General features: G+C 35.8%; 1 protein-coding gene across 1 annotated transcript; it reads left to right on the top strand.

Annotated features, from left to right (window-relative positions):
* Positions 1 to 12,918: 12,918 nt before the first annotated feature.
* On the top strand, positions 12,919 to 18,487 carry LOC104908803 (ninja-family protein 3). Its single transcript, XM_010697958.3, has 2 exons — positions 12,919 to 13,725; positions 17,622 to 18,487. Exons 1-2 carry the CDS (start codon positions 13,203 to 13,205, stop codon positions 18,245 to 18,247), a joined length of 1,149 nt encoding a protein of 382 aa, XP_010696260.2. The 5' UTR covers positions 12,919 to 13,202; the 3' UTR covers positions 18,248 to 18,487.
* Positions 18,488 to 27,263: the final 8,776 nt, after the last annotated feature.

Below are 27,263 nucleotides of genomic sequence, written 5' to 3'. Positions count from 1 at the left end.
TCTTGCTTTACCCATTGTCCAAAAAAAAAAATGTAAATTGACATCTAATCTAACAAAACATCTATACTAATATATTAAAAGGCGTGCTTAAACGAGGAACGGTGCCACGTGGCGCTCTCCCTAGGGAGTTTTAGTTCATGTAATCCATGTACAATAAAAAAAAATTAGAAATTGCATAGTATAGGTTTTGATCCCATGACCTCATGGTTCATGTACTAAAGTTTTAACCACTAGACCAAGTTGTATTCAATGTTATCATATCAAAGTACAATATTAATAAATAGACATTTTTCTTACCCGGGGCATTGCCCGGGCCTAATAACTAGTTCTTTTTACCGAAAAGGCGACATGTAATATTTTAGTTAAAACATTACAGGAGTTCAAAGCCAAAGAACCATTTTGCAAACTAGTTTTGAATAAGTATAACCAAGACCAACAGGCCCAATATAAGAAACAACAAGACTCAAACCAAAGCTTTTCTTTAACAGACACCTTCTCATAAAGATTAAACGTTCACATTTGAACGATGCCTAAAGGGATTCCATGAATGTTGGGCCAATACAAAAAAGAAAAAGCAATTTGTAGTTTTGTATGTCAATTCTTTTTGATTAGTAAGGAGAAGTACATTATTCTAATCATACTGGATTAGTACCTCATACAAGTTAATTCAACTCGAGAGTGAGTGATAACTTAGTAGTTAGAGCTTCACTCTCTGTTTCAACAGGTTTTGGCATCGATTCTCACCCTAGGCAAGTTGGGATTCCCTTTATTCCTTCAATTTGTCAAGGTTTTTCCTTACCTTATTAAAAAAAAATAATCCAACTCAACTTTTTTTTTGTATGTCTATTTATCTATACATGTTTTAGATAGTTGTCATTATATACGTGTTGAACCTCATGTATGTTGTGTACATGTAAGATGTCCCACATTAGAGAAATAGGAGAGAAAGTACCACAATATAAGTTAGATGAGCTACTCCTACTATTGCCAATTGGTTTTAGTATGGAACCTCCTTTGGGCTTATATGTGAACCGAACTCTTCTCCTCCGTACTGAGTTGTCCATGCCCATTTTCAGTCATGTCAAATTTATCAATACGTTCATGACTATTTATTTTATCTTGGGATATTCCATTTGGTACCATTGAATTTTTGGCTTTTCCATTTGGTACCACTGTTATTTTAAAATTCCACATGATACCACTCTAATTTAATATTAATCTTTATCATACCATTTTTTTAAGTAAAATGTTAGTTAATGGTTGAACAAGAATACGATTTTGTTTGGGTTTGCATGTTTTTATTTGCAGTTGCAAAAATTTAATAAATTAAGATTTTAGGATGTCGTTTTAACCCTTAAAGCTCTATTTTTCAGTCAAAATTTTCATAAAAATGATCATAATATTCTATGTCTTTTTATTGTCAAATATGACCTCAATTTTGACCTTAACGACTAAAACAATTACTAAAACCTTAACGCAAATTAAAACATGTAAATCGAAGTAAAACTCTAGCCTATTCTAACTTAAATTAACACTTTACTTAGTTGAATGCTACAATAGAGAATAAAATCAAATTATAGTGATACCATATAGAATATCTGAAAAATAGTGATACCAAATGGAAAAGTCAAAAGTACAATGGTACCAAATGGAATATCCCTTTTATCTTTAATAAGACTTTTTTTCTGCTTAGGTTACAAAATATAAGTTCTAAAAATTGGATGAATTCAACAGTGTGATTGCAGGGCGACGTATGATGAGGTTGTGTTCATATGTCTGAGATTCAAGATATGAAAAGACTGCAGCGATGAATGAACTCTGTGTATGAAGATGCATGTATAAGCTTGTATATTCCCTTGTTTTATTCCCCACCACAACCAATCTGAAAAAAAACCATAAAACAAGAAGGCTGTGTTTTTCATATTTCTAGATATGTGACGCCTGTCTCAAATCTGACTAGTGAACTTGATGATTTCACCCAATTTCAACTTTCAGTCCACCATAAATGTAGGAAGTCATCAACCCATCGTCCAATTTCTGTAAAGAAAGATTAACACGTATGGACATATAGATTTTCTGCTATTTTATGGATAATAGATCGATCAAGTGAATGATTTGAATTTAAATTAACTTAATTGAATTGAACACTTTGTCAATCATAACTTTATTAACTTGAGACTTATGTTATGGCGACAAATTTTACCTTTTTTATTGCGTAGTTAGGACATAGGACTACTCTTATGCGGAATCAAAATATTATTTAGAGTCGTAATGTTACATTAGATTCATCTTCATTACCAAACTGGATGTCATAAACCATATTACTAACCTCATCCATATAATTAAACCAATCAAACATTAGAAACTAATCGGACTAGCGGAATCAAACATGTCAATCGTGTTAACTTGTTTAATTTCTTTAAGGATGAATAGCAAAAATATTGTAACAGCAAATTGATGTTATTTCATCAACACATTTCAATGTAACTCCTAACCTCTAATTAGGGGTGAGCACAACCGGGTACCCGGTAGAATTTCATAGACCCGGACCCAGACCCGGACCCACTGGGTATTGAAAATCTGGAATTGGAATTGGAATTGGTCCAACCGGGTCCTAATTTTTTGGACCCAGACCCGGAACCGGTGGGTACCAGGTCCAGAACTGGGTACCCAGTTGTAAGTTTAACAACATACTAAGATGGGCCAATTGAGCTATAAATTTTTTTTTAAAAATAAATGGGCCTAAAGGCCTACTAAATACTAACTTTTTACTTCACAACTATTATCCTATTACTAATTCTATATGAGTATATGAAAAAAAACCAATTCTAAGTACTGGGTACCCGGAACTATACCCGTTCCAACCGGGTACCCAGAGCCGGAACCGGTCAAACCGGGTACCCACCAGGTACCGGGTCCAAAAATATACTACCCAGAATTGGAACCAGATGCAACCGGGTCCCTTTTTTTGGACCCAGACCCGGACCCAGTTGGACCGGGTCCGGGTCCGGACCCGGCGGGTCCATGCCGGGTCCGGGTCTGGGTCTGGGTACCCGGAATTTCTGCTCACCCCTACCTCTAATTGAATGACTTGATTGTACACCCATTCAAATAAACGTTCTAAAATACCTCAACACTCAGCTTTGGATCTGTATAATGTATCGTGTGAACCAACTTTTGTCAATCCTACACTCATCGCCTGCTTTTTTAAAAAAAATGGACCTACGCAATTTTAAGTTCATTACAATAAACCTAAAAAGGATGAAGGCACAATATTACGAGGGATGATAAAACACTATCAGTTAGAGGGCAACTTGTCCATTATCAGAGACAATGTTGTTATTTAAGCGTATCAACGCACACAAACAGAGGTTAAATTGTAATAACAAGTAGCTAGCACATACAAACAGGGATTGATTTATAAAACCAATGCTCTAAACACATAAACATGGATTTTTATAAATATCAAGTTGCACTTTTTTTTGGAAAAAAGTTGGCAAAAACACGCAAATCAAGACAACTTTTTCTTTTTGTCAGAAATGACAGTCTTACTTTTTCACAAAAGTTACATTTGATTCACACCAATAAGAGTTGTTTTGTAAGTAACAAGTGTCTCAAGCACATACACATGAGTTGGTTTATCAATAACAAGTGTTTTTTATACAAAAACATGGGTTTATAAATTACAACATTGTCCCTAGTAGGCAAGTTGTCCTCTAACTGATAGTGTTTTATCACCCCTCATAATATTGGAGGAACGATAAAACACTATTAGCTAAAGGGCAACTTGCATATCAGGAAAATGTTGTAATTTTAGCATTTTAACACACACAAACATAGGTTGAATTGTAAATAACAAGTGTTTAAGACACACAAATAGGAGTTGATTTATAAAATCAGTGTTCTAAACACACAAACATGGATTTTTATGAATATCGAGTTATGTATTAGTAAAAGTTACTTGTAGTTCATGCCATAGTTGTAATTTTACTGTATTTACACTACTTTAATCATTCTAATTCTCAGTTATGTATTGGTAAAAATGTAACCTCCCCAAAATCCATATACGTCTAAACTATGTTGCATCGACTTTGGGAGTGTTACCGCCGCGGTGAAACGCAAGGTTTATTGAAATTAAAACATTAACTTACTCTTTATTATGAAAACTAAATTGTAGCAGAAATAAAATGTTAACTTAACTACAACTCGGGAATCACCATTGACCCCTTTTTATTTAAAACCATTAACTAAGTAAATCATAAACAAACTCTAAAAGGTTTAACCAAAATACTTTAAAAGTTTATAAACCAAAGAGTATCCCATGTATGCTTGAACTCATGCAGCATCATCAGCTATGTTGAGTACGTACTCAAACAATTAAATAATACGCTAATTAAGCATAATTTAAATAATAAGAATCATTCCTAGACATGATACAATAAGAGTATTACATTTCATTACTTTTATAATTTAATTGACAACGAACGGACGCCATTATCTTTAATTTCTAGAATCATACGGGCTATTCAATCCTTAATAGAAAACTTGGTCTATTAATAGATGGGAATATAAGATATTGATGTTAGGTAAAAGAAACTGTCAAAGTAGTTGTTTGCAAACAACTAGTTAAAAACTTAAACAAAGCTTTAATATATAATTTATACACCACTAAAAGTTATCTCCAAAAGCTACAAACACTAGTAGAGAAATGTTGATTTGCGTCGGACCTGTGACCCCTATTTGCGTCGGACTTGGGTCCGACAGCACAGGAAACGACGCAGATCTTTTATCTATTTGCGGCGCACGTTGTATACGGTGCGACGCAAATGGCTCTCCCCAGCCCCAGATAGAAGGGGAATTTGCGTCGCACATAGCACAGGGTGCGACGCAAATCAAGCATCTGCGTCGCATCTTCAGCAATGTGCGACGCAAATCAGGCAAGAACAGATACAAAGTGCGACGCACAGAAAAGTGGGGGCAGGTCAACTATTAAAAAAAAATGTGCGACAAGAAATTCAGATCTTCAAATTCTTATTACCATATACAAAGAGATACATTTCTCATTATGAGTACAAGAAATTCAGATCTTTTTATAATACATTTCACATTATGAGTACAAGAAATTCAGATCTTCAAAAATAAATAAAAATAAACGATTACAGAAATTACAGAAATTCAAAAAATAAAATTACAGAATTGAAAAAAAATAAAATAAACGATTCAGATCTTCATCTTCAACCCTTTTGATAACCTGAGATAAATCAATTGAAAGTTCAACTCAAATAAACTAAACTCTAAAATTGATAGAAATTGAATCAAAAATTCAAAATTAGTAACCAATGGTAACTTACCACCGGAGGTTTGTATACCGCAAACATCAGATTTCGTTGCACTCGACGGAGGTTCGCCGCAAAACAGCCGAATTTGCCAAAGAGAGATGCGAAAGAGATCGCCGCAAAACAACCGAATTCGCCAAAGAGAGATGCGAAAGAGAGATGAGAGATGAAGGTGAGAAAATGAGAGATAGGAGAGATGCGAAGGAGAGATGAAGGTGAGATGCGAAGGAGAGATATGAAGGTCGTGGAGGTTTGAATGAGAGTGAGAGAGATGAAGAGAGATGGTTTGGAAAACGGCTGAAATGGGTTTGTAAAATAAACCCTAATGCGCATCTTAAATATGGGAAACCCTTGATTTGCGTTGTATGCTATGGCACATACGACGCAAATCATGGCCCAAACTTATTTAATGCTCATATGCGTCGCACACACATGATAATCCGACACACATTGTGGATCATTTGCGTCGCATTCCCTAAATGGTCCGACGCAAATTAATCTTTTGCAATGCACATCTATATGGTACGACGCATATAATTCGTATTCGGTGCTTATGTACCCATGTTGTGCGTCGCACTCTTCTTTGCGCGCGACGCAAATTATGTTTTTGCGTCGTTTTGCCTTTCATTCGATGCAAATAGGGCAACGCAAATCGTCCTTTTTCTACTAGTGGAATTGCAAATTTTGGCAAACACTACTAAAACACTACTTGAACTATTAAAAGCTACTTATTATTTCTTTTAATTTAGTGTTTTGATCAAATCAAGACACTAAAAAGCTTATTAGGAAGCTTGTGTCGAACACGTGCTATGAATATGCAGCATACTTGTTAGATGTGTAAAACACAAAAAGATATCAGATATGGAGACATAAACTAGATTCTATATTTGCAAGCATAATTTTTTGAATGTACAGATGAAACTATTAATTTACAGAAAAAACGATATATGGATGTGCAAACTGCAAAGTACGATATAAAAAAATAGATCATGGGGAGTCATCATGTACAAATTACAATTGTACATGCTCTAACCATTGAAGTGAAATTAATTTTTTTCTTCAAAAAAAAAAAGGTAATTGTTAGATGGAATGGCATTTTTAAGGTTCAAAATATCTTGAAATTACTTAAAATGCCCCAAATTTATTTTTATAGACCATTTCACCTTTTTCTCTTTTCCACACCACCCACCACCCCCACCTACCTCCCCATTACCATTTCCCCCTCTCCTCTTTTCCATACCACCCACCACCCCCACCACCTACCTTCCCATTGCCATTTCACCCTCTCCTCTTTACCCCCACCACCACCCCCACCCCCACCACCTACCTTCACACTACAACCTGCGACCTCCACCGCCATCACCTACCTCCCGCAACATCCTCCACCGCAGCCACCCACGCAAAAAGTCGTTGAAATTTTTTTACCATGGCGAACGTCCGGACGTTCGCCCCATGGCACGAACGTCCAGCCAGGACATTCTGGCCATGGGCGAAAGTCCGGCCAGGACGTTCCACTCATGGCGCAAACGTCCTGGCCGAACGTTCGTACCATAGGTGGAACATCCTGGCCGGACGTTCGCAATGGTAAAAAAAATTCACCTAGTTGGGGGTTACGCGAAGGTGGTGGTGGTTGGGGAGGTTGAGTATGCGGTTGTGTGTGACGAAGTAAGTGGAGGTGAGGGTGGTGGAGTCAGGTGGGAGGGTGGGTGGTGGCAGCTAGGCAAGAGGTGAATGGTGGTGGTGGCGGCAGCTTGGCAGGAAGGGGATGATTTGATGGTGGTGATTTAAGGAAAAAGAAAAAGAAAAAGGTTATAAATAATTTTAATTTTTTGGGGGGCGATTTTAAGTAATTGTGAGGTGATGTACTACATAAAAGTTCCGTTCAAATTTGGTAGAAGAACTCGATAGTCCCTCTGTTTGAAAATATAAGGCATTCACGCTTTACGAAAACTTGCTTTAACCACAAATATCTCTCAAATACGATAAACAAAAATTATATCGTTGGATTCGTCTTGAAAAATACTATAATACTACTATTATTTTTTTAAATTTTTTATCAACATAAATTGGGAGTAATTAATGGTCAAAATTCGACCTCGAACAACGGGCGTGTCTCATATTGTGAACAGAGGTAGTATTTTTTAAAAAAACAAAGCAAAAAAAAAAGCATTGAAATAATGAAATGTTAAATGTTAGGCACCGTACACTGCATTGGACTTAAACGTCCTACACTTGTGAATGACACGTGCCCTACATGCACCTGCTCTTTTGCAACTTGATCATTCCCTAAGAAAAAGCGCAACTTGACTCAACAACTCGTCAATCCTACGTGTAATACCCTATACAAGAAATAAGTACCTAATTAATTAATTCATCCAACTGCATCTTGCCACGTATTGTATCCTTCAAATGATGGGTCAGCGTCATACCTTACACTCCACCAGCAACTTTTAGCTGTCACTCTTCAGCCACGTGTCGAACATCGGATGGATAAAAAGGTACTATTGGACCCACTTTATATACACGTGTCGCACTTAGGTCATACTATAACTCTAGCAGCAAATTTCATTCACGTGGTAACTCAGAAAATCATCCCTCGACCTATAAGTCTACTATACAGCTATATATGTTGCCCTACATTAGCGACAGCGTAACACATGGCATCTTTTGATTGATGAAGACCGTTCACTTTCTCTTTGTTGTACTAAAAGTTTGGCGAGTGTGCTAGAGTGCACATGGAAATTTATCAAATACTCTAGGAGTCATTTGGGAATTGAGATAGTGATGGCAAAACTCATAAGTCATACCACACAGGCACACAACAACATGATACCAAAAAATAAGTTGGTGTTGAGGATTTTTATCTTGACTCAATAATGTTAATGTGGTACAAAAGAATTAAATGGTTGAATACGATACAAGTTTTATTAGATGGATTATGTTGAAGTTTACACCATGAAGATGACATGTCTGAACCATTTAACACAATTTCTAAATAAGTTTTGAATTTTATATTGATTATTGGTTTAATATATGAAAATATGGCATGAATAAACACATCAAAATAGAGGTCAGTGTTGAAAATCTCATAACGTTTATTCAAATGGGTAACACGACACATCTTATTAAATGGATTTGATTAGCGTGAAGGATATTTGAACCTATTTATATTTATCACGAACATAATGTTGCAAATATAATATTAAAATAAAACTTATTTGTTGAAGCGTGAGCAGATAACAGTTCGTCGTGACGTGGATCACCATTGTCCTAAAAGAAAATTTCGCACTACCTCGGTGCAGCAGAAATCAAGGGATTGTCCTCAAAAATCAGCCCGACTCCAAGATATGTGTGCACTCACACACCTCATATGACCAGAATATTGCCCAAAAATCAGAGAGTATTTTTGTGGAGAAGTTTAGAGTAGAGTATTTTCTGTGTTTTTGACCGAAGGAAAGCATCCCTTAATAAATAGGCTTGAATTAGAAAAATGAAAAGGCTGATTATAAGGAATATGAAATCAATTAGCCTCCGAAAATCTTGCTAGCAACGGTTACAGATACGCTAATAAAGGCAAGTCGAGATACTTGCAATTTGCATAAAAAAAAGGAGATCTAAAACGAACCAGTGCACGGACCCACAACCCCTGCCTTCCCCGTGCTCGCCACAAGCCCCGCCCGGCCGGTGCACGTGTGATACATCCATACTTCTAGCACTCCATCAAACAATGAGTGCTAAGGAACTCCTATTACTAAACAAGTTGAAGCATAGCTATTTTCCAATGTGAAGCAAGTAGAGCTTTTTACTTTGTTTTTCTACTCCTTACTTTGAGGTTTTCTTTTAGAAAAATTGTTGGGCGTCTAACACATAACACATACACAAGCTATAACCAACTCTAGTTTCTGATCGGATCAATTTTCTCCCAAGAAAAGGACAAGTCACTACTCATGCATGTTACAAAACTTAAGAGAGACAAAAATGTAGATTATACATGTTCTATGTAAGGGAGGCCATTTGACCCAACAATGTCGAGATCTCTAAGAAGATGCCATTATGGCCTCATGGTTGGAAGTCTAAGGTGAGCAAGAAAGTTGTGATTATTGCTTTTCAATTGTTAAAAAAGAAAGATGGAGGGTGTGTTATATTCACCTAAACTTATATATCTGACTCAGGTGGAAGCTAATGAGTTGTCCTAAGTTCACATTGTTTTTCTACTTAATTGAATATGATTAACCATAATTAGACCTAAAACTTTTGTGTTTAGTGATCGAAACAATGCATCCTAACTCATATGTAAAGGGAGGTGGTCTAATGAAAAGCCACAGTGTGAGTCTTTTCACATGGAATAAAAATTAGGACAATGACTAATAGAATAACTTACTAACTCATTTTTCCCCTCAAAAAAGTTCTAACTCATTTATATTCACAATCTTCTCCTTGTTATGTTAAAAAAATATTCAACTATTTTGAGTTAAATATTAAATTTTGAGTTTATTGAATATTATTTGAACTTTGTTTCCTGATGTACCTTGTAAAAATTATAGTAATCTAAACATATACTACTCGTATTTCTAAACACTTGTCGACATAAATTTTGACCATCAAAAGTTGATATATGGAAAATATATGCAAAGATAAATCTAATAAGATCCTACTTGATAATATTTTTTCTGATATTTAAATCACGAATATCAAAATGAAATTTGTGAATAGTGTCAAAATACAAAGTGTGCTAATTAAAAAGATATGTAGGAAGTATTATCTATTATATAATTAATCAAATGAACAAAATTAATAATAAAATAATAATTAGGGATTTCCACATTATATCCTCGAATTCATTTACGATCTACGTTATATTCCATCCTTTTTTAAAATTCTATAGGTACCTTGAAACTTACCTTTTAATGGATCAAAATATTCCATATATAGACTTAGAATTCCCTTTATCTTTTGTAATCTTGGACTAATTGAAATTTAATATAGTTTCTCTCAAAGATAATACTTATATGCTAGCAATTTATGCATGCGAATATGCGATGCGTGCCTTACTTTTTGTAGAACATAATTTATAATTTTTTTGACATAAATAAAGGTAAAATTTGAACATTATACATGTTTTTTTAGGCTAGTTAATTTTGTTGATTAAGCTTATATCACTTAACCAAATCCGTTTATTATTATTTATTTTATTTATACTTTCTTTAAGATTTTTAAAATTAAAACTGATGAGCGATAAAAGAATATTACGCAAATTTATTAAGTATTTCCTATATTTTTATCAATAAAGTATTTTGTTTTAATTAAATCATTTCACTTTGTCAATTGATTGTATTTTCCTTTTTGATTTACTATTTGATGTGTATTGATTGATCAAATATTTGATTGATATAATTTTTTTTGTTAATTTTTTCATGTTATATTTGAGTTCGACTTCCTTTCATCTTTTTTTGGGTAGAGTAGTTGATTTACTAAGGGGTAATTTAGAAAATTTATCGAGGGACTCCATAACACCCCCCTTCCCTTATATAATAGAGATAAAGTAAATAAAATCAGTGACACATAATTAGTCGTAAAGGCATTCTGCATTGAAAAAAGTAAACTTAAGGGTACTATTTGAAATTTTTTAAATTGGGATACAACGTAAAAATTGAAAAAATAAGATAACGTAGAAAAACCTAAGACATTATTTTAACCGCCTTGATAGGTCTTATAAGAGACCGTCTAATTTTAAATTAAAATTAGGCAACATATTAAGCTCAATAGAAAGAAGATAAGTAATGGGCTTTTTGAATAAAGTGATAAACTTAAGTTAGTCTAATTTTAACATAAAATTAGACCGTCTCTTTTAATAACTTGTGAAATTTCATTTAGGCTCCTTTTGGTAGGGTGTAAAACGTTTTCCATAAAAGCCGTTTTCCTTTATTTTCAGTTTTACATTGTTTGGTTGGCAAAGGAGTGTAAAACTATTTTCCCTTGGAGTAAAATTAGACTCTCAATGATGGAAAATCATTTTTCCTTCAAAATGAAGGGAAAATTGTTTTCCTTATCTCTCTTACACACTCCTCTCACTACCTCCTTACTTTTCCTTTCATATTTCTTTCATTTTCATTATTTTTCTTACATGGAACCAAACAAAGGAAAACTAATTTTGGATTGTATTTTTCGTTGTAAATTATTTTCCATGAAAATTATTTTACACTGCAAATGTTTTACGCCCTACCAAACGGAGCCTTAATGTGTTATTGTTGACAAACTACATAACTAGCTAGTATTATTAGTATCTTTGTGCGTTAATTTCGAGTAGTTGATTAGATACTGTTGTTGAATTAGCAATAGTTAATCTATATTAAAATTATGCATATTATATATTCAAATTTATATGATGTTATAATATATTTAGCCAAAATGCTAACACTTCTGACTTGTTCGTAGATAATACTTCTTCATCAATCTCATTTTTAATGACAAACCTTTATTTTTCTTGCTTAATATGAAATTTTTTTAACAAAAGGATACTTAGCTTATTAATAATGATACCTTGTTTTTCTTGCTCAATATGATTTTTTTTGACAAAGGGATACTAGCTGATTAATATTGATACGATGATACTCCATATTTTCACATAAGATCTTATTACAAATTTACATTCTGTTTAATGTGTGAAATTTTAAATTGCAAATTTTTTAATTTATTTAAACAGAAAAATACTACTCGAATCAATGATGTCTTCTTAGCACACTCAAGATCATGAAAAAACTAACCAACCATTAAAACAAGGGAGATCAAAGTTACAAATCCCCTATCCCGTCAAAAAAAAAAAAAAGTTACAAATCCCCTAAAAAAAAAAAAAAGAAAGATCAAAGTTACAAATCATGTCAGTATCACACGAGAGAGAAACTTATTGTGAAACGCGTGCACAACACACGTATACAAGTGGAATCAATGATAAACCTGGAGCTGATCATTTTGGCCCGGCCCGATTTTGGGAAGAATTTTTTGGCTCGCTGTCGGTCCGGTCCGGATTTTTTTGGCTTTGGTCAAGCCAAAAATGATTTTTTAGTCTTTTTTTCGGCGGTCCGATTTTGGCTCGAAAAGCCCGCTCTGAAATAGCGGGCTTTGGGCACAAATTTTTGACCCAATTTTTGTCCCGACCCGACCAATGGGTAATTTTTTTTTAAGGCCGGGAAGCGATCAATGATCACCTCTCGATAAACCATTGATGTCTTCTTAGCACACTCTTGTGTTAGACTATCTAACTAGTCCAACCACTATTAAGCTAAGAAAAAAATTGTAAAAATTACAAGTGAATTTTTTTTTCAATTCTTGCACTTTCTCCGTTCTGTTCACGCAATCACGCGTGCTTTGTCGTAGCTTTTTGTTTATTATAAAAAAAACGTGAATCTATTTTTTCAAAGTGGGGGATTTATATATATTCTCATGTCTTCTAGATGGCTCCGCTTCTGGAAAGAGTATGTATAGTTAAATCAATAAATCAAATTCTTAGCAATATACATTATACACCGTGGCACGTTTTGAACTCTTAGTTATATAGTTATATCACCCAAAGGTATCCAACCAAAACATTCAATTTAACTTGGATTACAAAAAAAGGATCCAAATATAGATGATAGAAGAAGTAGAATGAGAATTAACCACCATTGAAGCTAAAATACATTCTCTCTCTCCAAACCTTCCCACCTCTTACGTGTCAACAACCATCTCACTCGCCTCTCTCACCCCACCACGTGTCACCACCCTCCTCCTCTCCATCAAAGCTAATAAAAAAGAACCCCTACGTTTTTTTTAAACCCTCGGCCAAAAAAACAAAACACACTTTCCTCCCTCCATTTATTTTACACAACAATGGCGGACGAACACGAAGCAGACGTCGAAATTACAACCGACGCAAAAACAACCGTATATTCCGACGCAATTGAGGAAGATGAATTAGAGCTAAGCCTTTCATTACGCCCATTAAATTGTTCTTCTTCTTCATCTTTTGACCATCATCCTAAGAAGCTTCTAGAAGCTTCTTCTCCTTCTTCTAACGTTCGGATCCTCTCGAAGCGTGATGCGCAAGCTTTACGCCGACATAAAGCTAAGTTGAAGAGGGACTTTAAACGTAAAGCTTGTGTTAAAAACGACGTCGTTGTTAACCAGGTGACGGAGGATTGTTTGGAACGACGTCGTAAGGCGCTTAATTTAGGATTTCAAGGAGAAAGAGCAGCGCCGCCGTGGTTGGGGTGGAATAATGCTGGTGGTTTCCGACCTTACCAGGGGCAAAATAGTAAATTTACTTCTGTTAATGAGGGTAAAGATGGTACTTCCGTTTCTAGCGGTAGTTCATCCGGGATTTCTGATAATTGCCAGAGTATTTCTGGTCCAGGTAATTCGCCTCTGCCTTTGCTTTTTCAACGTTCGTCTAACATTCAACTGTTTATTAATAAAACTTACCTTTTCGATCTCATAATATACGGCTTGTTTCGTACCTTTCATCAGGATTAAGGTACAATTAAATTATGAGAAAAAAATGATTTTAGATAAGATAATGGAGAATAATAGGTTAAAGAGCATATAAATAAAGATGACACGGGTTAGTTAAACAAAATACGGAAAAATGTAGTACTAAAAAACAAGGAAAATCGAAAAAGAAACCACCACTATATTATGAGGGAGCGGGAGTATAGTGTATAGAATAAAGTTGTAAACTTAATTCACGTATTGAGATGAATCCAACAATATTTTACCTGATAATCTTAGTTTTATGCATTAGGGTTGAAAGAGGGTCAAATTTAATGAACTTTTAACTTTGAAGAAGCGGAGGGGTAAATTCTTATGAAATTTTACTTGTTTAAGAATGAGTTTGATGTAATTGCAAGGTGGAAGGATTTTGTTCTTTAAGTCATTTTCGAGGAAGATCTGCCCGTTTTTTTTTCTTTCTTTGTTACAAGTTGATAATATTTCATAATACAAGATAAAATGCCACATGAGAATATGTAATCAAACGTTATAGTTGCAATTAAAAAATTGGCAAATTGGTTAAGAAGGATAATATATTATACAGTTGGTCTTGTAAGAGACCGTCTACTTTTAATTTAAAAGTAGGCGCGGCCCAAGCCCAATATTAAGAAAAGAATAGATCATATTTCTTAATATAGTGACTACTTTAATCTATTTAGTGACCATTTTAATCTATTTAGTGACCAGTTTAAGCTATTCATTAATAACATTCTTTAATTCATTTAGTGACTGATTTAATCCATTTAGTGACTAGCTTAATCCATTTTGTAAGACTGACGGACTATTTTTAAAAATTGTTTGTTCTAATTCGAAATTTAGAAGGGAAATAAAAGAAGGAAAAGAGAATGGACGACTAAGATGGTGCAAGATACCAAAAAATAATGTTAGGTTAGAGAGAAATTGAATGGGCTTCTTAGGAAAACGTACGTTTGCATTGTCTAATTTTATATTAAAATTAGACCGTCTATTATAATAATTTGTGTATATTATAAAATGTAGGTTTAAGAAAGACGGTAATCCCGAGATTATTGTGATAATTATATACTACCTCCGTTCTTTTTTAGTTGCAACGTTTGACAAATTGCACTATTCATGTTCTCTTATTTGACCACATTTATTGACTTATATGTTAAACAAAATATAGTCATGTGGGGTCTTGTTTGATTCGTTTCGATGTAAGCTTTCATAATATCAAATTTTTATAATTTTTACTTACATACAATTAGAGATAAAACGATTTGAAATTGTACATTAGCAAGCGTGAAAGTCAAAACGTTGCAACTAAATAAAAACAGAGGTAGTATTAAAGAAAGTTGCAAATTGCAAATGGGGGTTGTTTGCAATTGGGGTTATGACATGATTGTGTTATTATGCATTGATGTTTTAGTTTAATATATGATAGTTTTTGGCAAGTTGTAGCTTTATATTATTTTGGGTTTTGAGACAAGTTGTAGTTCTTAAATTGAAGTGAAGAGATTAAGATGTATACATTGTCACATTGCTTTAAAATAATAATGTGGACGGTGTTGCTAATCAATGAGAATTAGGTGATCAAAGTATGACCAAATATTACGCGTGATTTATTTATTTTTAAGAAAAAACATGGGAAGGTGATTTGTTTTGTGATTGTTCATAGGAAACCACGAAAGACAATGATATATAGTAGAACTTTATAAAAGTATTAGTTTAGTTTCCAATCTTTGAAAACCTTAACGGTCCGTTTGTTAGTCGTTAATAAATTGCAGTAATGGGATTAAATTTTAAGTGTAATTTTATTAGGGAAGCACCCTTAAAATCTCCATGGGGAAGCATTTTTTCTCTATGGGCAAGCAATGTCACGCATAAACTTGTGTTTTTGTATCCAAGGGGAAGCAATTTTCATTACGACTCATTACCACCTACAAGGTGGTATTGGATGGGAATGAAAATTCAAGAATAAATGTGAACACTTTAGGATAAATTAGCATTACCATCGGAATGAACAATGATATTCTTCACAAATTTATGTACTAATTCATTCCCATTACCACCATTTATAACCAACTACCAAATGGGCCGTAAGAGTTTTTGAAGTTGTTGTGAGTTGTGACATCGTGAGTGACGGTTTCGTTCTGCGTTTTGTAGCGTACTACCCCATTTGAGTAGTTCCATTTTGGAGATAAGATAATACTACTTCCTATTTTTTCAAACAAGTGTAACTTATTTTTTTTTATAGTTTATACGATTGTACGTGACTATGTTATTTCTTAAATACTGATGAGAATATGTAGTCAAATTAATAACTGAAGTGTTGTATGGTTATCACTTATCTGTAAATGAAAGAAGTAAAATGTAGTACTACTACATATTATACAGTTTTAGGGAGAATTGGTGACATGATAATGTTAATCAATCTTGGGCTGAGGTGTAACAACATGCAAATATGCTAGCAAGGATGTTAATTCCTTGTTTAACCCTGGATTATGCTGCATCATTTTGTGTGGTGTCTCTCGAAACTTGAAAGACATCAGGATCAACCAATACTCAAACATGATAGTGTTGGCTGAGTAGTATCTGCATTGTTACCATACTTTTTACTTGCAAATGAGATGACTGTTAGATCACCTTGATACTTGCACAATGTTTTTAGTTGTTGAAAGTAATTTACTTGTCCAATGTGTTGTCGGGTCGGGTTTCAGTTAGAGATGACTTCGTGTTCATGTTATTACAGATTTACAGGTCAAGTCATTTCAGGTTTTGTGTAAAAATGATGCTTGTTCAAGACCTAAAGTTGTTTGAGTAGAATCAACACATTAATGGATTCTTAGACCTTATTTTGTTTAATTTCTTGAGTATACAACCCTGTCTCAGAATTACCTACAGAATATGCACAACATATAGTGATATAGCTACTCATAATAAGTATAGTCAATAGCCAACTTCAACCATACAAATAAGATCAACAAAGACTTTGAAATCCAATGATACTGATAATCAAAGGTGTCTTTTGTAGATTAGTTATCATATGATTCTAAATGCAATGGTTTCCAAGGCCAAGACAAAATCAAATCGGGTCGGTTTAGGTGAAATCAGGTTTTGGGTCACAAATTTTTTGTCCTAATCCACCTTTTTTAATAGGTTTGATTTCCGACATTTATGCTAACACCATATAGCAAGAGAACTTTATGGCTTAAATTTGCCATAGACAGATTTTTGTGCAAGTTCAGAAACATGCATCACTGGTGGGACAAGGGACATGCATCACTGGTGGCTCGTTTGGTAGTCGGAAATAAATTATAGTAATGATAATGAAATTATATCTAATGTTGTAAAGAAATTCTCTTGATAATACATATGGTAATATAAGTTACTGAACCTCACCTCCAATTATGTGTTTTTCATCATATTTTTATTACCATATCTTGTTATTAAAAGAAATTACATAACAATATATCTTAATATACCAAAAATAAGACTTTCTTAAAACTTTTTTATACTCGTAGACATTCATTAGCCTTATTGTCATATACTACCTCTACAATTGGTGAATGGATTCCTTTTTCTAATATGGATTTCTAATATTTATACATTCATTAGTGTGACCGTCGTATATTGCCTCATAATTACTACAATTAGAGAAATTTTTGTATTGTGGTTGTTTCTCCATGGTCTTAGATCTAGATTGCAAAATCTATGAAATTGTTAATTATGCTTGAGGTGAACACCCTCTGTTTTCTGTTTGTGAAATCTTTTTGACATGTCAATCCTTTTGCCCTTGTTCAGGTGGGAATAGCAGTGACACCGGCAGTCATTCGAGCAATCCTAACTCACAATTCCCAACTCCGAATGTTCCAACAACTAGTACTACTTCACAACTACAACCCTGTTCATCTCAACTAGACCTTCAACCATTTAGTTCTAACCCAGACCATTCAAAACCCGAATGGTGCAGCTCATACTCTAACAAGATTGAACTCATCACTGGCTCAACACAACCCTGTAAGTCATCAGAAGGGGTAACCTCATCAAGCATGACTTGCCAACAAAATGAAGCTCAACCTATAAATGATAAGACATTGTCACATATAGATCCTAACACAACTTCTCCAAGCTCATCACTTCCCAAGGGAGCAGTAGGAGAAAATGCAAAGCCGCCAAAGCCAGTTGGGCTGATAGGCCAACAGAAACTTGTATTTTCTCAAATGCCGTGTGTTTCAACCACCGGAAATGGACCTGAAGGAAAGACAATCACCGGGTTTTTGTATAAATACACAAAAGCTGAGGTGAGCATTATTTGCGTATGCCATGGAGCATCATTCTCCCCAGCTGGTTTCGTGGAACATGCAGGAGGTGTTAATGTAGAATACCCACTCAAGCATATAAGAGTTGTTCCTTTCGGCCTTGGTTAACCAATTTGAGCTAACTTAACGAGCTATCTAGTATGCTAATCTTAAATAGAGATGGTAAATGTAATAGTATAGGCAATTCCTTTCCCCCATTCTTCTTTTGTAGCATGGAAGGGGTAAGCAGGAGATTCTTTTGTTCAGAAGATTGAACCCTTGTTATCTAACTAAATTAGTACTATGGATTCTAAATTGAAATTTTCCATTCAAGAAGGGTTGTTTCAGTTTAGTTTACCTTAAATTTCAGCAATGGGTATGAAATTCTAGTGTCAATTAGACGAAGGAGTTGCAATGCAACTTCTACCCTACCGAAATTTCCCAACGTGAATAGTTGCTCACTTTTTTTCATACATACATTGTTTTTATTTTGTGAAAGTTGTGCAACAATTGCATCATTGTTTAAATTAGCAATGAAATAAATTAAAATGTCTTGCAGATGTGACAGGATTCATATTTATAATGTATTTGGTCAGATGGGGTCATAACTAAGGACACTTTTTTTTTCGGACGAGTGAAAAAGTTGAGAAGATAAAGGAATAACATGTTCATTTATTGCATGACTAGTTATGCTATCTTATAGCTAGTATCCATAATATCGTTCTATCTTTAATATTTCGTCTATTATAAGCTTCAATACTATTTATAAAAAACTTATTTTCTCATTTCTCACATATAGCAAGATCATATGGGAATGCTCCTTATATGAGAAATGAGAATGAATCTCAGCCACATGATTGGATTAGAGTTACAACACTTGTTCATTAGAGTTATACCCCTAGAAAATTTTGAGTCCAAAAAAGAAATATTTTAATTTTTTTTTCTAATATTCTTTTTTTTTTTTGGAGTTACATTATTTTTTCACTAGAGTTACATCACTTATTCATAAAAATTATACCGAGTAAAATTCATTTTCATTTCTCATGTAAGTATGCATTCTCTTATGAACTCACTTCTATATATATCACATAAAATACTTGTTAGTTCCTAAAAAAATCCCTAGATAGTAATGCGCTTGCAAGTTTATTTTATGGCGTTTGACGAGGCATTATCGTTGATCAAGTTTATGAGGTAAAGAAGCAAGGCTGAAGTCTGAACCTAGACTGTGACTGGACCATTCACCATTGTCTAATACCATTATTCATCCGTATGTAATTAATGGCCCGGTTCTGTAGTTCTACAAACACAATGCAAATATATCAAGGGTATTGGGCTATGGATCTGTTCATCAAGAAATAAAAATAAGTGGGCCTGCTTTAGTTGGGTTACCATTTGAGTAGTTGGGCTACAATCAAATAAAATCCTTTAATTGTTTAATATATGCCTCTTTGATCAACTATATAGTAGTATTTCTTTGCATGGATACGGCATTTGTACTCCCAAACTAAATTTTATTTATTAAAATTTTATTTTAAAATGATAATATTAAATATGATTTGGTTTAGTGGTTAAGTATGACTTTAGTATCTGAGTTTGAAATCATGGGATCATATCTTATACAAAGCATTTTCTAATATTTTTATTGTATGTGAATTACATGCATAAAAAACCCTTATCTAAAGCGCAAATGTCACCGTCCCTGGTTAAAAAACCCTTTTAATATATTAGCATAAATAGATACATTTTGCAACCATCACTTTTTTTTTAGGAGGAATCACAACCCTAGCTTAAGCCTTTTAGATCATACATTTTCTTCAAAAAGTAAAATTTCCATGTTTCTATCTTTTCGTTTGTAAAAGGTAGAGAATAATTCTTACAAGTTAAAAAATGATGAAAAAAAATCATTTTCTTAAATAAAGGAATGCTACATTTTTCTCTCTATTCTTCAACTTCGTCCTTCCTTCCTCTCAATTATAAACATCTTTTCATTTTCAATCATTTGTCTTTTAAAATTTTCATTTGAGAAACCAAATAAAAGAAAGCTACTCTATCATTGTATTTTCCTTTGGAAAACATTTTTCCATTATAAACACTTTATACAAAAAGATGATTTTCGTCTAAACAGACAAAGCCTTACTCCTAAAATAGCTAACTATTAGGGTATTAGTTCATATGATTTTTTTTATCATATACCCCTAAATAAATTTTCTTATTAACAGAGACCCCTACTTTTTTAAGAATTCATTAGGTACACCTCAATTTCTTGAAAGTACATTAGAATGTCCTTAATGACAAACAACGATCAACTCCATTAGTCATTAACCCTAATTAATCCTAAAAAATTCTAATTAATCCTAGTTCTCTCTTCCTAACCACCACCACCACCTGATCCTCGCCCCAGCCTCACCAGCCACCACCCTCACCCCCTCTCTTCTCCTCCTCCATCCTCAAAACCACCTTCCTGCCACTGTCACCTTCCCCCACCCCGGAAAACACCCTCCGAGCCAAAACAACCTCTCCCTTCCCCTCCACCACCCCAAAGCCATCCCACACACAATACCGCCCCTCCCCTTTCCCACACACGAAACCGCCATTTTGTCTCTCTCTTTCTCTCTCTCTCAAAATTCAAAAACAACAATGAAAGTTCAGGGGTAGGGGAATGCGTAGGAGATGGGAGGGGTAGCAGTGGATAGGGGGTTGGTTTCGAGGGCTGGGACGGAAGGAGAGAGGAGGGGGTGGCTGGGGGGTTGGTTTCAAGGGTGTGGAAGGAGTGGCAGGGGCTGGTGGGATGGTTTTGGAGGTCGTGGAGGGGAAGCACTGGTAGTCACTGGGGTAGTTTTGGGGGTGGTTTCGGGGGTAGGTTGCAGTAGCTAGCAAGGGAGCGAGGCGAGGCTAGGGTGGCAGCAGTGGAGGGAACCTGACATCATTGGTTGCATACCACTGGCAGCACGGGGACTGGGGGAAAGGAGGGAGGGCGAGGGGCCTATAAGTTGTATTTGTCAGGGGGTATATGGGGAAAAAATGGTAGTTTATATGGGTGCATCACTAATTTTGTGAGTAACACTTCTGATAAGTTGTATTTGAACTTTATTTAATTTAGATCAAATAATCAATAATTGGCTCTTAAAGAGTTAGTCATCAACATAACTCATCAGATATTAAGATAATTTGATTATGATCACTCTATTTATGTACTTGTTAATTGGATTAGTAACATATAAGTATGTTAACTATTAACCTCATATCCACATTTATTCAGGATTAACCTCTAACTATATAAATTAGTAACCTCAAAAAATGTGAATTACCAATAAGTTCATGATAACCTCAATGCAACTCAAATTAATTAAAAAAAAATGAACAAACACAACCCATGCAAAACCTCAAAACGATTCTATTGACTAGTAACTCCTGACTAACCGAATCAGTAACCTCTAACTATGTAAATCAGTAACCTCAAAAATCTGGATTACAAGTAACTTCATAAAAAGCACAATACAATTAAAAGTAATTCGAAAAAATCAACAAACACAACAAATGTAAAACCTGAATAAAAAAATTAGAAGAAGGTAATGTTACTGTTAAAAAATAAAATGAGCTAAGATTTCGTAATCTAGATTTACAACTTCAAAAAATACATAAAAAACATGAAATTTACAAAATTATACAAGGTTACTCATGAGGAACAACATGAATTACTAGATAGTGCAATATAAGTTACAAACTAGAAAAAATTTTTAAAAAATGAAGAATCCAAAAAGAACCTAAAAAGACTTGCAAAATCAAACAAAAAACATGAAAATTGCAGCACAAAATTACATGAATTTTAAAAAACACATACAAAAAGCAAGAGTTAATCAAAACGAAAAAATGCAATTTGAAAGAGCCTAAAAATGTACCTGATGATTACTTCTCGAGCAACTTAGTTGCTCAGAGCACCTCCCTCCACAAGCAATAAAATTATCAAACACCTGGGTGTACCATGAGCATGGTACAACCAAGGCTATTTTCTTTTTGCTCATCGCTCATTGCTCATTTGTTATCATCCAAATAAGCAAAATGTACTAAAAATGAGGCTTCCAATACTTTCAAATAAGCAAAAATTAGTCTTGGGCGTACCATGCACATGGTACACCTATGTGTATGATGAATGAACTCCCTCCACAAGTAACAATCTTCAATTTCGGCATGTTTTCAAACAGTTGCAAATGAGAAAATAAGAGAGAAAGTTAGAACATTAGAGAGTTTCGAATTATAGTGAGCAAATAATAAATTGCGGGGAAGCTAATGAAGCTTATTATTTGAAACAAAAGTAATAAATACAATTAATGAATAACCAACAGGGATCAAAATTACATGATAAGAGGTTTTTAGTGTGTCGTTAAGGCACTAAGAACCGCTTTCCAAACAATATTTATAGTCCTAACAAGCAATCACTAAGAGAATAGTAAGGGCAAGTCAAGGGTCGATCCACAGGGAAAATGGGATTGATTAGAGTCTATCTAGTCTAGACTACCTAATTGAAAGGTATTTGGGGTTTGAAAGATGTTTGGTAACAATTAAAACTATCTAACAGCTAGAACAAGCAAATATCACGAGTTTAAATATCAAATAAAAGACACTAGAGTTAAGGTTACTAGTATGAATAAGAACGGATGATGATTGTTAATGCGATTGCGAAGCAACAGAGACGATTATGCAAGGTTTAGTTTCCCTCTAAATTACTTGAGTCCTCTCTCGAATGTCCTCAAGAGTAATCACTCAATCAATCAATAAATCCTCTCTCGAATGGTCTTTAGTTAATTGATTAAGCGATTCGATAAGTTTGGAAAACCCTAATGAAGGATCCCCTTAATTTCCATCCAATATCTTGGTATAGAAATTAAGTTGATTCTTGGGGATGATAAAAGAGTTCAAAATCCAATTTAAGAACGTTTGAAATCAAAATATCAAAGTATAGATGTGATCAATATCTATCCTAAGGTCTCAACACACCAAGATCAATGCATAATTTTCTCTAAATAATCACAATCACATCAACATCATATTAAAACCCTAATCCATACTTTCACCCTAACCTAGATTATGAAACTACTCACTAATCATGGAGTTAAAGCAATTAAACAATGAATCTATGACTAATCTAAGATTAAACATGATTTAGAAATGATTAAACTAATAGAAATCGCAATTATTAAACTCAGAAAATGAAGATCTTAAATAATATGATAACATAAACAACACCAAGAGAATGAAATAAAAACTAAAACTTTGAATTGAATTGAATAAAAAGTACCTTGAATGTAAATCAAATCACAAAACTATGATCTCTAATCTCAGTTACCAATGAAAACTCCAGTGTTTTCTCTCTAATACAAAACCCTAAAAAGTTGTGTGAAAGATAGAATAAAGCGTAATCCCTCCCTCGAAAGGAAAGAGGGCTTTAATGATTGAAACCTTTGTTACGGAACGCATGGTGCGGGCGCACCATAAGGAGGTGCGGGCGCACCATGCTCAGGTGCGGGCGCACGAATGTGAAGGTGCGGGCGCACCTAAGCTTCTGCCTCATCTTGAATTCATACGTCAAAATGTGCGGGCGCACATAGAGTTGGTGCGGGCGCACCAGACGCAGGTGCGGGCGCATCTTACACTTGGTGCGGGCGCACCAATTCGTCTGTTTTGGGCTGCAATGTTTGTTGATGGTGCGGGCGCAAAATAGCGTGTGCGGGCGCACCAGACGCACCTCAGGCTAACTCTCAGCCTCTAGTTGTCCCTCGTGCCATGCTCCATTTCTCGGCCCCAAAAAGGGTCATACCTGCAATAGAAACACGAGCAAACATGGTGAAAGCAAATGTGCTAGAAATTCGATCAAAATAGATCGAAAATCTAGCAAAATGTCACTATGATCAAGTATGATCAAGTGAATGAAGTAAAGGGAAAAGTGAGGAGAAAGAAGGAAGAAAAGGAGGAAAAGGGAGCTAAAACAAGCCAAAAGAAGGTCATAAAGTGCGTTAGAAACGCACTTATCAAACTCCCCCAAGCTTAGCGTTTTGCTTGTCCTCAAGTAAACCAAGAATGAGAGTGAAGGAGAGAAAAAGAAAAAGAGAAAGAAAAGGGAAACATGCAACAACCTAACCTATATGCTCTAAATGCAAGGTTACAAACATGACATGCAAGCTAAATGAGTTCATATCAAGATTTAGGAGACCAACCAAACACAAGAGGGAAGATGATTAGGAAGCACAAGAGTGACTCTAAGGTCTCAATCCACCGATCAACCGAGTCTTTTTGAAAGAAAGCTTTCCAAGAATGATTTCTCACTCTTCTCCACTTCCAAGACCCAAGTTTGACTCCTCCCTAGGGATGCTCAACCATAATTGCTCGCCTCTACCATGTTTTGATGACCCTCATCATGACTTGCACAAAATCTCACCCGCCACTACTAAATAGATCAAGTCCAATCTAGAAGTCAAAAGGGGCTTTGTTAAGGTTGTAACGGGGCTAGGTTAGGGGTGTGGATCATATTCTAGGAATGTGGTGCAAAAAGGGTAAGTGGAGTACAAACTAGGGGTAAATACTCCCCAAGCTAGTCCTAACACTATTCTCAATTAAAGAACTCTCACACATATCCTTGAATTTCACTTGTTTCTTTTTCACTTTGTGAACTTTTTCCTTTTTTCTCATCAAGTTGGTCGGTAAGCACTTTCTTTCTTTTATTTCTTTTGTCTTTCTTTTTCACAAAATTTTTTTTCAACTTTTACCATCATACAAGCACATTAACTCTCTTTCAACCAAGACTTAATATCAAAACCACTTAACTCAACAAAAACTACACATGTACTCCACTTTGGGGAAAGTTTGGCCATGACTCATTATGTGGGTTAAGCAAAAATAGGATAGAAAGGCTCAGATGGGTTGAGAAGCGAACATTATGCGGGTATTCAAGCTTTTGGCTCTGTAGCTCCTATTACTAGCAAAAGAAACGCCCAAAATCATTCTCATAGAGGCTCGTCTTATGTAATCTTGGGAGCTAAAATGCAAGTCACAAGTTAGGCGATCAATGGTGAGGGTTGTGAGTGAGTCTTACGAGGTTCTTGGCCCTCCTTCGGGATTCATCGCACAAGGGGCAAGGCAATCCATTCATCCAACTCGCCTAATTTCAAAGAGACTCTACCAAAAGTTATGGTTTCAAAGACGCCTAAAGTCACAACAGGGCTTCCAAAATCATCAAGTCTAATATAAGGAAGGTCTTCCAATCAAGTCATGAACTCTTTAGCCACAAATCATGCATGCAACCAAGCTATCCTAAATGCAGAAATGATGTTTTTTTTTTTTTTTTTTTTTAATAAAAATAATAAGCAAAAGAAATGACAAAAAGAAAAACTACCAAAGCACAGCTGTACAGGTGAAGAGAAGTCAGCAGGGGTGGAGGATGTCAATACCACAACAGAAACAATCACCAATAACAACCGAAAACCAATGAGACCCTAACTTCTAACCTCTATGACCCCGAAACTCACTAAGATATAGACATACAAGCAAGTCCCCCAAGCTTAAGCAAAACTCCGCGCTCGGAGTTGCAAAAGGAGGGAGAGGGAGGGGGGTTAGGAAAAGCTCCTAATAGTTCCCACCATCCCCCATCGGGAGGGGGTAAGGGGGAAATACCCACCAGAGACCCATCATAGTAGGATGGGTAGTGGGGTAAGGACGGAATGAAGGCTCCTCAAAGGCCCTTCTCGAGGGTCAAAGAAGGGGTAGTGGGGATGGTTAGGGAAGGGAGGCTCATGTCCGGAGTGGACATTGGCGAGGTGAGTGCGCCAAGCACCCTAGACACATGGTCCAGGTCGGTGCGGATACCGGCAAGAGTAGCCGTAACCGCATGGTGATTGGCCTCCTGAGAGGCCTGCATCTGTGCTAAGGCTGCCATGACAGAGCCCATGTCGAAGGATGAGAGGAAGAAGCTTCGGCCACCTCACTCTCAGAATGCGGTGGTCGGGCCTCGGACCTCTCGGAACGCGGGGATCGATCTCCATAGGCATGGGCTCGGGGATAGCCCGTGGGATGTCATGGTCAGGGGGAACCCACCAACGATTTTCGACGTTAGCTGGGAGGTCCCAAACGAAGTCGGGCCCTATATGACAGTAAGGTCGCCCCCCCACAAGCCAGGTTTCCGTTTCTTTATAACGCGCAGAAATTTCATCTGCTGCAAACTGGCACCATCCAACTTGTTGGCTGACCAACAGTAGGCACGCTGCTTCCAAGCGAGCAGTCATCGTCAGTCAAGGTAGGAGCTAGTCGGGTGACCATGCCACCACAAAGGATCTCCCCAGTCACCGTTGTGCCCCCCGAATTTCCTGCAGTCGGTTGAGGAGAGAGCAGCAAAGTTAATGCGGGCTCTATGGTGGCGCCCGTCAGTGGCCAACCAGAGAACCACAGCTCGTCCTTCGCAACTGCCCGACTTCCTGTTTAGGAAAGATGGTGTAAACCAACATCCTATGGAAGTATCGGAGAGCAAGGTGGATGATCTCCGACTTTGGACGAGTTCGTTCGAAACGAAGTCGTACCGTTGGTGATCTTTGCCCACCACTCTTGCTCATTGTATCCCTGCCAGATGATGCTCAAGGGGCATCGCGGGAGCTCGAGGGTCCATCCCAAACGCCTCACAGAATTCGTCAAAAGACAGTGCTCTAGCTTGATTAAACATACGAAATTGAATAGTTAGAGCACCTGTCACATTACTTATGTTCAACGTACTCAAGAATCAGAGTGAGTTGATTCATAAGTAGGTTCATGAATAGAAAGGAAGTCCGATAACCCGACATTATCTGCCATTCCCTTATCATCGAGTTGATGAAGGTAGTTGCAGGTAGTGTGAGTCATAGAACTTGTTGGACGAAGTGTCGCTCAGAAAGTTGTTGAAAATTTGTTTGTGAGCGGCGTTGGGAAACTTTAGAGCATATAGGGGAGGGGGATGCGAGCTAGACGAAGGTCCTTGTGAAGAAGACCCCGTCTTTGCTCGCTTAGACCGGATGAGCCTTCACCACCACTTCTTCCCATGGTGAAAAAGAATTTTGTTTGGCAAAAAGGGAAGGAGAAGTGATGATCTGCTGCAAAGACACAACCACAAAGCGGACACTCTACACAA

Source organism: Beta vulgaris, chromosome 7, assembly GCF_026745355.1.
Source record: "Beta vulgaris subsp. vulgaris cultivar EL10 chromosome 7, EL10.2, whole genome shotgun sequence".
In the NCBI taxonomy this organism is placed as follows: Eukaryota; Viridiplantae; Streptophyta; class Magnoliopsida; order Caryophyllales; family Amaranthaceae; genus Beta; species Beta vulgaris.
The sequence above is the reverse complement of the archived record's forward strand: the minus strand, read 5'-3'. Positions and strand labels throughout refer to the sequence as shown.

What these genes read in the sequence shown, in the direction of transcription:
- LOC104908803 (XM_010697958.3), top strand. Translation starts at nt 13,203, where the DNA reads ATGGCGGACGAACACGAAGCAGACGTCGAAATTACAACCGACGCAAAA. An exon ending in CCAGAGTATTTCTGGTCCAG is followed by an intron (nt 13,726 to 17,621) that starts GTAATTCGCCTC and finishes GCCCTTGTTCAG; the next exon opens with GTGGGAATAGCAGTGACACC.